General features: G+C 31.3%; 1 protein-coding gene across 1 annotated transcript; it reads left to right on the forward strand.

The window, feature by feature from the left end:
- Positions 1-5,492: 5,492 nt before the first annotated feature.
- Positions 5,493-8,317, forward strand: LOC107458162 (CBL-interacting serine/threonine-protein kinase 11). Its single transcript, XM_016076372.3, has 3 exons — positions 5,493-5,791; positions 5,907-6,266; positions 6,987-8,317. Exons 1-3 carry the CDS (start codon positions 5,609-5,611, stop codon positions 7,812-7,814), a joined length of 1,371 nt encoding a protein of 456 aa, XP_015931858.1. The 5' UTR covers positions 5,493-5,608; the 3' UTR covers positions 7,815-8,317.
- The last annotated feature ends 4,030 nt before the right edge of the window (positions 8,318-12,347 follow it).

The raw sequence follows: 12,347 nt of genomic DNA on the forward strand, positions 1-12,347 counted from the left end.
AGCGCATAAGAACAATGTTAAACAAATACAAGTAAAACAAAACCAATATGAACATCAAACTTACTGGTTTTCGGATTCACTTCTGGTTTCTGAATCCATGGGATTGCTTTCAGTTTCTCTTGTTGTTTTTGAATCTGTCGCAACAATGTTTTATTTTTTAACCAACCTCTGTTGTCTTTTTCTCTTAGCTAGCGGTGTTTTGTCGGATTCGAATTTGTATTCAGATTCGGAAAAAGTGTCTTCTTTCAAAGACAAATCCGATCAGCAATTTTCTTTTCTTCTTTCTTCCCTTTTCCTTTCTCTTTCCCGTTCAAAATAGTTGGCTTCTCCACCTTCTTTCTTTTTGTTTTTTCCTCCTTTATTTGCTTTCTATACAGAAGTACCTAAAACATAAACTTATTTAGTTAGCAGAGTATTTTAGAAGCATCTGAAATGAGCGAATACGCTAACAATTAGATGCATCAAAATGAGCAAAAACACTGAATCGAACACCATTCATGTGCTGGATAATACGTGATAAATATTCAATCATCAAGAAAAATATTTCTACATGCACAATGACTCAACTAAACACACTAACAATTAGGTAAATCAAAATTACAAACTCCACTGAACCGAACAACATTCATATGCTGAATAAAACGTGATAAATATTTAATCATCAAGAAAAATATTTTTGCATGCACAAGAATTCAAATGAACACACTAACAATCAAGTGAATCAAAATTAGAAACTCCATTGAACAGAAAAAAATAAGAACACATTTCATTCCAAGCCCTAGTTACGCGAAAAAATTAGAATCAGAATAAGTCGATCTACTAAATGAAGCAACTCAATCCAATAAACCTAAAATGTAACTAGGAAAAATAAATTAATTATAACCTAAAACACAAGATTATTTAGTTAGCAGAGTGTTTTAGAAGCATCTGAAACAAAATTTCAGGGGGGAATTTTTGTTTAATTTACTAATGTGTCGGTTGCTTCCTGAGAAATCCGGTCAAGTATCATCTTCTTTGTCCAGTGGGCCACCCACAGTGGCGGGGGAGCATCAGGTCCATCCAAGCGAGGGATCTTGGTTTCATGGAAATAAATCAGCATCAGAACAAAAACATAGCCATCAACAGATTATTTTTTTCCCTCTCTCTTGTTTTCGATTCCCTTCCTCAAGAAGTTGAGCACATGATTTGCCCAATCCCACTATCGGATGTTGTCCACACAAAGGGTAGGCAGCTTATGGATTGGGGAGGCCATACTTACTGTCTTCGGCAACAAGAAACACTTCTATATGAAGATGACAAAAGTCCTCCAGAATTTCTGTCGGTTCTCCTCCTCTTCAACACTCAGATCGAGGACAGACTTTGTCAAAGATGCCAACGTAACACATTTGGTAGCGTTTGTTTTTGGGGGCAGGATACGGAGACATGGACAATACTTGTTTAAAAAGTGTTTGGAAGCAGAGACATGGACAATGGACATATTGTCTCCGAGACAATTTTTTATACTTTTGTGTCCACTCTTTCACGAAGGACAATGATGAACACGGAATTTGGAAGAGTGGACACGGACAATTTTATAAATTTTGTTTTCCTTTTTTTTTACTATTACCCCTTCTTATTTTTCCTATTGCGTTGTTCAGAGATACTTTTTTCTTCCTGTTCTTTCTCTATCTCTTTCTTTTCCAGGTACTCTCTCCTTTCTATAGAATTTTTTATTGGGGGTAGATAATTCTTTTCTTTTTATCGTTTTACTTCAATATCATTTTAACCTTATATTATATTATTTGATTTGTAATAAAAATAATAACAAAAATAATTAATCTTGAAACTTTTGAAAGATAAATATGATCAAAAGTAAAATTGATCTTTTAAAATGCTAAAAAAGTAATTTATAAATTGTAATTGATTTTATATAGTTTAAAGAAAAAAATAGTTTTTTATAAAGAAAAATAAGTTTTTAGATAAAAAAATTAGTTTTTTTAAAATAAAAATAGATTTTTATATGCAAAACTAATTGTTTTTTCATGTAAAAATGGATTTTTTAAAATTGATTTTTTATTTAAAATTAATTTGGCTTATTAACTTAAACAAAATTTTTTATTAATCAAACTCAATTTATTTTTTTTGTTAATCTTAACCATATATATATATAATATTTTAGTTTTGTCCATGTGTATCCAAATATAATACTAGACATTATATTAGTGTCATGTCCATCGTATCCAAACACAATACACAAAAGATAATTTTTAGTGTCTCCGTCCTATTGTCTCCGTTTCAGTGTCATGTTCTGTCCTGTCTCTAAAAACAAACGCAGCCTTTGAGGCTGTCAATTATTGCCTTGTCTGCCTCATTCAGGGTATCATACTCAACCTTTTTATGAAAACGATTCCCTACAATATTTGAATAGCAATAAATGAGCCAAAAAGGTTCAGTTTAATTTTCTGTACCCAAATGAACTGAAATTAAAGAAAGTAATGAAGCAAAAATAAGCAGAAAGTGGAAAGTATATTACCGCCATGGTTTATGCTCAGCGCAGGTGCTATCTTGCCAGGTGTTATGTATATTTTTTCATGGAGAGTTTCCAGACATCCATAATAGTCATCATAACAATTAATCAATTCTCTCAAGAGGCTGTGAGAGACGTTCATTTCCAGGACATGTGCTAGCGCACTGAATCCCATTTCTTCAACAATATCTTTCTTTTCCTAACTCATATCCTTGAACACCTTTGCTATTGCCTTTGTTTGGCATCTGCAATTTTGAATTTTCTGTAAGGTTTAGAAACAAAATATCACGATATATTTATAATACAAAATAGATTTTATTCGAATGAGAGTGGATAAATATATTTAATGTGCTTACGTTATAGCGCGGCTTTTCCTTCTTTGTCATCATTGTCTTCTTTATTTTTGCTGTAAGGACAAAAAAATTTGGCCAATACTTCACTCAATACATCGACAAGCACAAGCATGCATATTTTAATCAAGTGAATGAAAATATCCCAGCCCACTGAACCGAACTCCATTGATGTATTGAATAAAACATGATAAATAATGAAACAGCTAGAAAAGCATTTTTGCATGCAAAAGAGCCTAGGTGAACACTCTAACAATCAAGTGAATCAAAATTAGCAACTCCACTGAACTGAACAAAATTCATGTTTTGAATAAAATGTGATAAACATTCAATTAGCAAGAAAATTATTTTTGCATGCAAAAGGATCCAGCATAACACACTAACAATCAAGTGAATGAAAATGGCTAACTCACTAAACTGAACACCATTCATGTGCTGAATAAAACATAATAGACATTCAATCATCAAGAAAAATATTTATGCATACAAATGGACTCAATTGAACTCACTAACAATCAAGTGAATGAAAATTACCAAGCTCACTGAAATGAACACCATTCATGTTATGAATAAAACGTGATAAAACATTCAATCAGCAACAAAAGCATTTCTGAATGCAAAAGGACTCAACTGAACACACTAACAATCAAGTGAATGAAAATAACCAACTCTACTGAACCGAACGCCATTCATGTGCTGAATAAAACGTAATAGACATTCAATTATCAAGAAAAATATTTCTGCATGCAAAAGGACTCAACTGAACACACTAACAATCAAGTGAATGAAAATGAGTAACTCTACTGAACCGAGCAATATTCATGTGCTGAATAAAACGTTATAAACATTCAATCATCAAGAATAGTATTTCTCTATGTAAAAGAAGTCAACTGAACACGCTAACAATCAATTGAATCAAAATTAGCAACTCCACTGAACTGAATGAAAATAAGAACACATTTCATTTCAAACCCTAGTTACACTATAAAAATGGAATCAGAATATGTCGATCTACTAAACGAAGCAACTCAATCCATTAAACCTAAAATACAACTAGAAGAAACGCGAGATTGCAAGATTTTAAAGGAACAGTAATTTTTCTTATACTTTTCGTAGTCTCTGTTGCTATTTTCGTTCATTTTTGCTTCTTTCTTCCGAAATCTTCTCGTGATTCTTCTCCAGTAGCGGTTTCAATGTTGAAGAAGGAACGTTTTTTCTTAATGAAGCGCAAATGAATATTTAACGTTTCATGTGTTTGGGTGCGTGAAAGTCACGTTTTATTTAATGAGATTGAGTTTTTTTAGTATTGGACTAGCTTGGATGAAAAATTATACCAATGTGTAACATAACTGTAAATATATATTCTAAAGTAATATTTTAAAAATCATATTTTGATGCTTTTTTGCAAACATCATTACAAAAATAAAATCTTTTCATCCTCAAAATTTTGTAACTTTTATGTCAAGTGATTTTTTTTAAAAAAATATTATTGTGAATTACTAATTTTTAAAAAAATAAAAAATTTTAAAAATCAAATTTTACTTTGATTTTTTAATATATCTACTAAATATTTATTTAAATATTGATACAAAAATTTAAATTAAATGAATAACTTATTTACTAAATACGAAAATTTAACATTTATAAAAAATATCATATTTATTGATTATCTTTGTTATATTTTTAAATAATTTAAAAATTATTTTATTAATAATATTTTTTAAAAAATTTTTTGTTATATCAAATATTTTAAATACTAAATTAATAGTTAATTCTAAAAAAAAGGACAAAATGATGAATGTAAATTGAAAAAATTAAGTCTATTTTTATTTCATAAAAGAGACGGCTCAAGTCGGCACCGACGTGTCATTTTTAATTACTAAATTATATTCAACTTATCAACTATATCTTCTAATCACAATGCAACATGTGTATGGCCAATTATAATTACCTCTCAATATACCTAAAAAAAGAAAAAGTAATAAAAAACAGCGTGACTACTCTTTCCGCTTTCAAAACAAAGCTGCAAGTTACTTAGCTTTCTTCAATTCAACTCCCAAGTCCCAACTATATACCCGCGTAGCCCAAAAACACGGAAACGAACCCTTTTTTTTTTCTTCAATAAACTAAATCTTTTTTATATTTAAAAGTGAGAATTTTCTGTTATATACTAAATAATCTTTTCGAAAACAACATTAATTTTCTCATCAGTTTTTTAAAGAACTAATCTTATTTAATACAAATAAATATCCAACAGAATAATGATAAATACAAATAATAAAAGATAAATTTAAAATTTAAAATATTAATTAATTGCTGACAAATTTAATTTTAAATATTTTCCTTTTCGGGATCCAGATACAGGTTGAGAATTTGAGAATTGAGATACAAATAACTACTCGTCTCTGTCTTTTATTAGGGAGGAGAGATGTAATTTTAATTTTTTGGGGAAAAAAAACGCAAAAGCATAGGAAACCTTTGTCCTGAAAGCAAATTTTAGAAAAATATAAATACGGAAACAACCATAAAATAATAAAGAAAACAAGCGCCGTGCAATTCCGAACATCCTGTGTTTCCGCACAAAATAACGGAATGAGAACCCACAAAACAAGAAAAATAAACGAAAACACCATATTCCGCAATAAATCAAAAACTTTTTTACGAGCGAATTCAAAAACACCAATCACCACATCAAATTCTCTCCTTCTCAACTATTTATTCTTTCATAGCTTTTAGATCGAAAAAAATCACGATGCCAGAGATCGAACAGGCGCCGCCGCATGCGGCGTCGGCAACTACTAACACCTCCACATCCACGGTCACCACCTCCGCCTTATTTGGAAAATACGAGCTAGGAAGACTCCTAGGATGCGGCGCGTTCGCGAAGGTTTACTACGCGCGGAACGTGAAAACGATGCAGAGCGTGGCGATAAAGGTAAATAACTAATAATAATTAAGGAATGATTTGCTGAAACTTCTGAATTTTGAATCGAATTCTTCAATGTGATCGAATTCGTTAAAATACGTATTTGAATTTGTGGAATGCGTAGGTGATAAGCAAGAAGAAGATAATGGGAACGTCACTGGTTTCGAACGTGAAGCGCGAGGTTTCGATCATGAGCAAGCTCAACCACCCGAACATCGTGAAGCTGCACGAGGTGCTGGCGACGAAGACCAAGATCTATTTCGTGTTGGAGTTCGTTAAAGGCGGTGAGTTATTTGCTAAGGTTTCGAAAGGGAGGTTCAGCGAGGATCTCGCCCGCAAGTATTTCCAGCAGCTTATCTCCGCCGTAGGGTACTGCCACTCGCGCGGCGTTTTCCACCGTGATTTGAAGCCGGAGAATCTCTTGCTTGATGAAAATGGGAATCTCAAGGTCTCCGATTTTGGACTCAGTGCCGTCAAAGACCAGGTCAGCCCCAAAATACTGTAATTTGCATTTACAGCATCATTTTGTTATTTTGTTCAGTTAATTTGTTGGGGAATTTGATTTTTCATCAGGAATTTGAACAAAAAAATTTCTGTCAAAATTCTTACCGTAATGAAATGAAATGCTAGAGCTCAAATTAGAGTTCAGAGTAATTAATGTGATAGATGGTGGATTTTACAGTCCTGTGTTTAGGGTAATCAATGGTGCTGGAGAATTGCTTCTAAATTTATGAATTTAATTAATTTGTTACAAAATTAAATGGTTTGTTGAAGAAAAAGTTTATTTGTCCCATCATGGTTTGGATTTGTGGTTGCAATTCTAGCTGCAGTAAAATTTGCAGTTGATGCTGCTGTAATTGTTGTAAAGGGCTAGAAAATTGTAACATCAATGCCGTAATCTTGGTTGCAGAGTTTAAAATCATGGCTTGCACATTAATTTAGTAATTTATATTGAGGATAATGTACGGAAACAATAATAATATTAATTTAGTTGAATTAATATTTTCTGGAACACCAATCTTTCTTGCTCTAAAACAATTAATGATCTCTCTCCTATAATGACAGGTACACCTTTATTATGAGTAGGTCCAATTTTCTATTATGATTTCTAGGAATTTTGAATGATACACGTCAAATAATGGTGGTTTACATGTGAATGATCGAACATGCCTAATTAATAATCGGTCATCTATTCTTTTTGCAGGTGAGGTTTGATGGGTTGTTGCACACGTTGTGTGGCACTCCGGCGTACGTGGCACCGGAGATTCTGGCAAAGAAGGGCTACGACGGTGCAAAGGTTGATGTATGGTCTTGTGGGGTGATTCTCTTTGTTCTTGCAGCAGGGTACCTACCTTTCAATGATCCAAACTTGATGGTGATGTACAAGAAGATCTACAAGGGGGAGTACCGGTGTCCACGGTGGATGTCACCGGATCTACGACGGTTCCTTTCAAGGGTTCTTGACATCAACCCCGAGACAAGGTTCACCGTTGATGAGATCACCAGGGACCCTTGGTTTAGAAAAGGCTACAAGGAGATCAAGTTTCATGAGGATTGGAATCTTGGGTCTGAGGACAAGGTGAAGGAATTGAATGCTTTTGATATAATCTCATTCTCTTCTGGTTTGAATCTTTCTGGATTGTTTGTTGGCGGTGGTGCCTCCACATCAGCGGCCGCAGAGGACACTGAGAGGCTCATGCTCAAGGGTTCAGTTGAGGCGGTTTTGGCTAGGGTGGAGGAGGTGGCTGTGGCAGAGGGGCTTATAGTAAGAGGGTTGAAAGAATGTGGTGTGGAGCTAGAGGGGCAAAATGGTAATTTTGGGCTTGTGGTGGAGGTTTGCCGGGTAACTGCCAACCTGGTTGTGGTGGAGGCAACGAGGAAAACCGGGGATCTCTTCGGATTTAGGGATATGTGGAGGAACAAACTGACACCTAAGCTGTTAAGTAATGCTACCACAGAAAGTGATAGCATTTCTGATTCAGCAGAGACTCAATCGGAGATTTCCGAGTCTGAGCAAGTTGCTAGTGTCTGATCTTATTCTGTCCCTTTCTTTTAATCCATTTTCTTTCCCCTTTTTTTTTTAAAAAGGTCTTTTGTTGGAAAAACAAAGATATATATACATATATAGGTTGAAATATTTGTTGTTTATTATTGTTATTGTATCCAAAATGTACATTTTGGTGGGTCATGTTGTAGTTCTGGCACACATGGGATTATTACTGCCAATGGTGGTGTTGCTGTTGAGAGACCCAACGCAGTAATCATGGTGGGTCATGGTGTAGTTTTGGCAGCCATGGATATTGCCAATGTTTGAACTGTAGGATGATGTTGATTGGAGGATTGGTGGAGACTCCAGCAATGATGATGATGATGATGAATATTTATGCTTCTTGTTTACCTTTTTCTTTCCCTCTCTTTGTAAATGTTGAAAATAAATTAAGGGTGTCTTACTGTATTGTTTATATATCAGACAATTGTCTGGCTTCCCTCATAATGGAAAGCAAAAATTAGAATAATTATTACTCTATTTATATAGCTTGCCTTTTCTTCTTGTTTTTCTCAATTGTTGGCAATTTTATGCCTTGTTTTTCCAAATCTTTTATATGCCAAAGGAGTCTAATAAAGTGTGTTTGGGATAAAGTATACTGAATACTAGTAGTTTATGATTAAGGTGTGTTTTATGGTATCTATAAAATACATATGATTCAACTTTATAAAAGAGTGGGTTCCATCAATTAACACTCACGTTTTGGCAATTTAGGCACAAATTTATAGGCACCATGTGACTAAGGCAGTGCTTGATTTTGGAACTCAAATACAAGGACTATACAAAAATTTTATTCTTGAAGAACACATATTCTTGAACTCTATCTCTGATTTCAATAATTCTTTTGTATCTCCTTATGGTTCTGTCAAACTCTAGTGTTGCTTGCAGAGGATAAGAGGTTCACATGTAGTAGCAGTTATATTATTTGTCTTTTGCTTTAGGTGTTTTGCATATAGTACAAGTAAAGGTCCAAAAGTTGTAACACAAGATAAATAAATCAAGCTTTACATGCATGCACTGTGCTGTAGCATTCTCTCCCTATGTTTGGTTAACAGCCATGCAGATTTCATGGCAATAATTCATGGGTATATGTGATCGAGTCTTACATGCCAAACCTATTGGGCACCGTGGGGAGCTCTTGATTATTATTAGAGAAATTTTAGAAAGTAACTAAGAGAACACAAAATAAAAATGCTATATTCAACTCAAAACCTTAAAATATTAAGTTAATGAAGTCTTTATCTTATAAATTTACTATTTTTCCTTGTTTTTTTTATTTGCAGTTAATTTATTAACTTCTTCACATTTATAACCTTAACAATCTCCCCATCAAGTGTGAGCTTTAATATTGAGCATCAATTTTCTCTTTTTTTTTTGCCTCTCCCACTTTTTGGCTCCTTCACCATATTTGAGTATTCATCAATTACACTGCCATATTTCACTGTAGAATACGCTGCCCAGACCATCCTTGTTGAGAAATCATTTGTTAACTTGTTACGATTTGAGTTTCTTGCCTAGATTCTATATGATCGAGACCTATTAGAATTTAAAAAAAAACTTGATTGTTGTTCCGAGAGCTCTAAATTTTTCAAATTAATCTTGTTATTGTTGTCGTTTTGAAAATGTTAGAGAATATCAATTAAATTTCTAAGAGCTCTAGTAAATCTCAGTCACATAAAACTTATGTAAAAAATCTAAATCATGACTAGTTAATGTGTCAAATATAGTGGTTGTCTTCTTTTGTTGGGAAGATATATTTTATAAAATATACATTTTCTTTGAAAGCAGATGATATTTAATTTAGAAAAAAATCTAGAATGTTTAAATGGATTAAGTTACACATATATGTTGGAACTTTTTTCACCTATACTGTATTTTAACATGGTAAGGACAAGTTTAACTAAGAACAAATTTAGCTAGAGAATGAGCCACTAAATTTCCTTATAACAAGGAATTTTTGACAACTTCGACACCTTTACAATATAAGAAATGCATAAGTTTTTATTAAGGGATAATTTTCATAACTTAGCACATCAAGTGCAGGAGATTTTGGAATAAAAATAAACGTTACAAAGCATGTTTTGAAAAATGCCAAATTACACATTTCAAAATTTAAAAATAACGCAGACAGTATATTTGTTATTTGAACCAAAATAAAATAAATCCAATTATGTTTTTCTTCCGGGATTTCGATACCACCGCATTCTTACAAATCAAATTAACCAGCCATCTACCAACCGTTGAATTTAATTATAGACATAATGTGGCAAACCAAGTATATACTTGCATATGTTCCTCCTATTGCATCACATAACCAGCTTATTGTGTTTCTTGTTAGCTGTCATCATAATTTCGGACAGATTGTGCATTATCACACACAAAACATGGTTGGTGTGGGAATATGTTTAAATATGAGTTCTTCAACTATATTTTTTTTAAAGTATACTTTCATATTTTACTCTAAAGATATCATATATAAATAAATACATTTTTCAAATATAGATATAAGTTTTTTAAAGTATCAAGCATTAAATACATTGAAAAATTTACGAATTTTTATATTTTTTTCTTTAATTATTATTATTATTATTATTATTATTATTTGTAACTCGTTAATATCGTATTACTACATTTTTTTTTGTAAAATTAAGAGTAAGATTCGAATTTAAAACTTCTAGATAAAAATAGAGTTAGATGATGTCATTTGAAATATAATTCGTCGGCGTATTGTTACCTTCTTTAGCTTCGAATGAGTCTTCATATTAATTAATGTACAATATGATGCTTCCTTATTTTTTTCCGATTAATAATTATAATGTTGTTAATAATGGAGGAAAATTAGCTGGAAAGTGGACAGTACTTTGAATGTATCATACCGCATTGCCGCTTATTATTATTATATACGCGCATAAAATCTCATAAACATATAACTTTTTTTTTTATTTTGAAATTATATTCCTACCTCCAAATAGCTTAATTCTGCATCATAAAAAGATGGAAATAAAAAAGAAAAAGGGAAAAGGCCAGGTAACGGTTTTTCTCATTACATACCTGTTTCTCTAGAGTATATATATATACATAAAGCATTCCGTTAATCATGATAATAATTGTAACAAATTAATAATGACAACAACAATGAAGAAACACCCTCCTTGCTCCTGGACCCGTGATAGAGCGTTATATACCTAATAATGAAAAAAAAAAAATCTATATGAAGAGTGATGAAACGTAATTTTCCGGAAATAGTAATTCACTATTATTGGTTGTTGTTAATTTAGTAATATATAGATGTTTCATAAAACAATTTTTTCAAATTTAGTGAAGGATGTTGATTTCGTATAATTTATCTATCTTATCTTTTATAATTTTTAGGTTAATTTATAAATTATCCTTTGTATAGGATTTTGGTTACTATCGTAATTGCCTTCAACAAAGTTACATAAAAAAGAGAGTCACCAATCTGTTATCGTATAAAAATATAGATATTTGTACTATACTTGATGCTTATTATGAACTTGCAGATAGTTTCATTTGGTTGGAGGACATACAACTGATTTAGCGGATCAAAGCTACAATAATAGTAGAGAAAATGATAAAAGGTTCATCACAGAATTGTCTCTGAGCTTTAACATGTAAGCATCACTTTCTTGGCCTCTTCCTATGAAGTGGAACCATTCAATTATCCATCTTGTGGTGTAATAAAGTGACTCTAAAGGAATGGTGCACTATTTAGTTCAATTAGAGAGTTAACAATTTTTAATTAATATATCGGTCAATTTTTTATAATTATATTATTGTAGCAGAAATATATTTCTATAAATATATAATGGGAATATGAAAATGTTAGTATACAAATTTTCTTTTCAAAATATTTTCGGCATGTATAGTATGAGTTCTGTGAGATAAATTAAGAACTATTAATATATGTTAATTAGTCTAATTATAAGAACAATATCTAAGAGATAAAAGAAAATTTTGTAAATATAGATAAATTATTTGTTCAGAAGATACATCAAAAATTGGAGAAAATAATGGTTAACCATCATAAAAAACTACTATTTACAAATTGTATTAAAGCCTCTTGTTAATCAAATTAAATCAAATAAATATTATTTTATTATTATTTATTTTAGGACTTATTTTATGTTTGTTTTATTTTCTTTTGTTTTCATTATTTTAGGTCCAATTATAATTTAACCATTTTATTTTAGTAAACTTATCTATTAAGATTTCGGAAGAAGTATAAAAATTTTTAAGTTTTGTAGCCACTTTTTTTCAATTTTTTATGAATAATTTTTTTTTGAAAAACTTAAATATGAATAGGAGAAATAGAGTAATTTCTTTAACTGTTATATCAAAAAATTAAATTAAAGTAAATAAATCTCTTTCTTTAAGTTTTCATCTTATCCTAAATTTCGTTCTATATCGTTTGATATCAAATTTCAGATATTAAATTAATCTTTATTAATCTATATTTATTATTTTTTTATCCTAATAAAAAAATTCTTATTCATTAAG

The sequence above is a fragment of the Arachis duranensis genome, chromosome 7 (assembly GCF_000817695.3).
Source record: "Arachis duranensis cultivar V14167 chromosome 7, aradu.V14167.gnm2.J7QH, whole genome shotgun sequence".
In the NCBI taxonomy this organism is placed as follows: domain Eukaryota; kingdom Viridiplantae; phylum Streptophyta; class Magnoliopsida; order Fabales; family Fabaceae; genus Arachis; species Arachis duranensis.

Bases quoted from the DNA above. Each gene is read 5' to 3' on its own strand.
- LOC107458162 (XM_016076372.3), top strand. From the start codon at position 5,609: ATGCCAGAGATCGAACAGGCGCCGCCGCATGCGGCGTCGGCAACTACT. The intron at 5,792-5,906 runs GTAAATAACTAA...TGGAATGCGTAG, and splicing joins TGCAGAGCGTGGCGATAAAG to GTGATAAGCAAGAAGAAGAT. The intron at 6,267-6,986 runs GTCAGCCCCAAA...TTCTTTTTGCAG, and splicing joins TCAGTGCCGTCAAAGACCAG to GTGAGGTTTGATGGGTTGTT.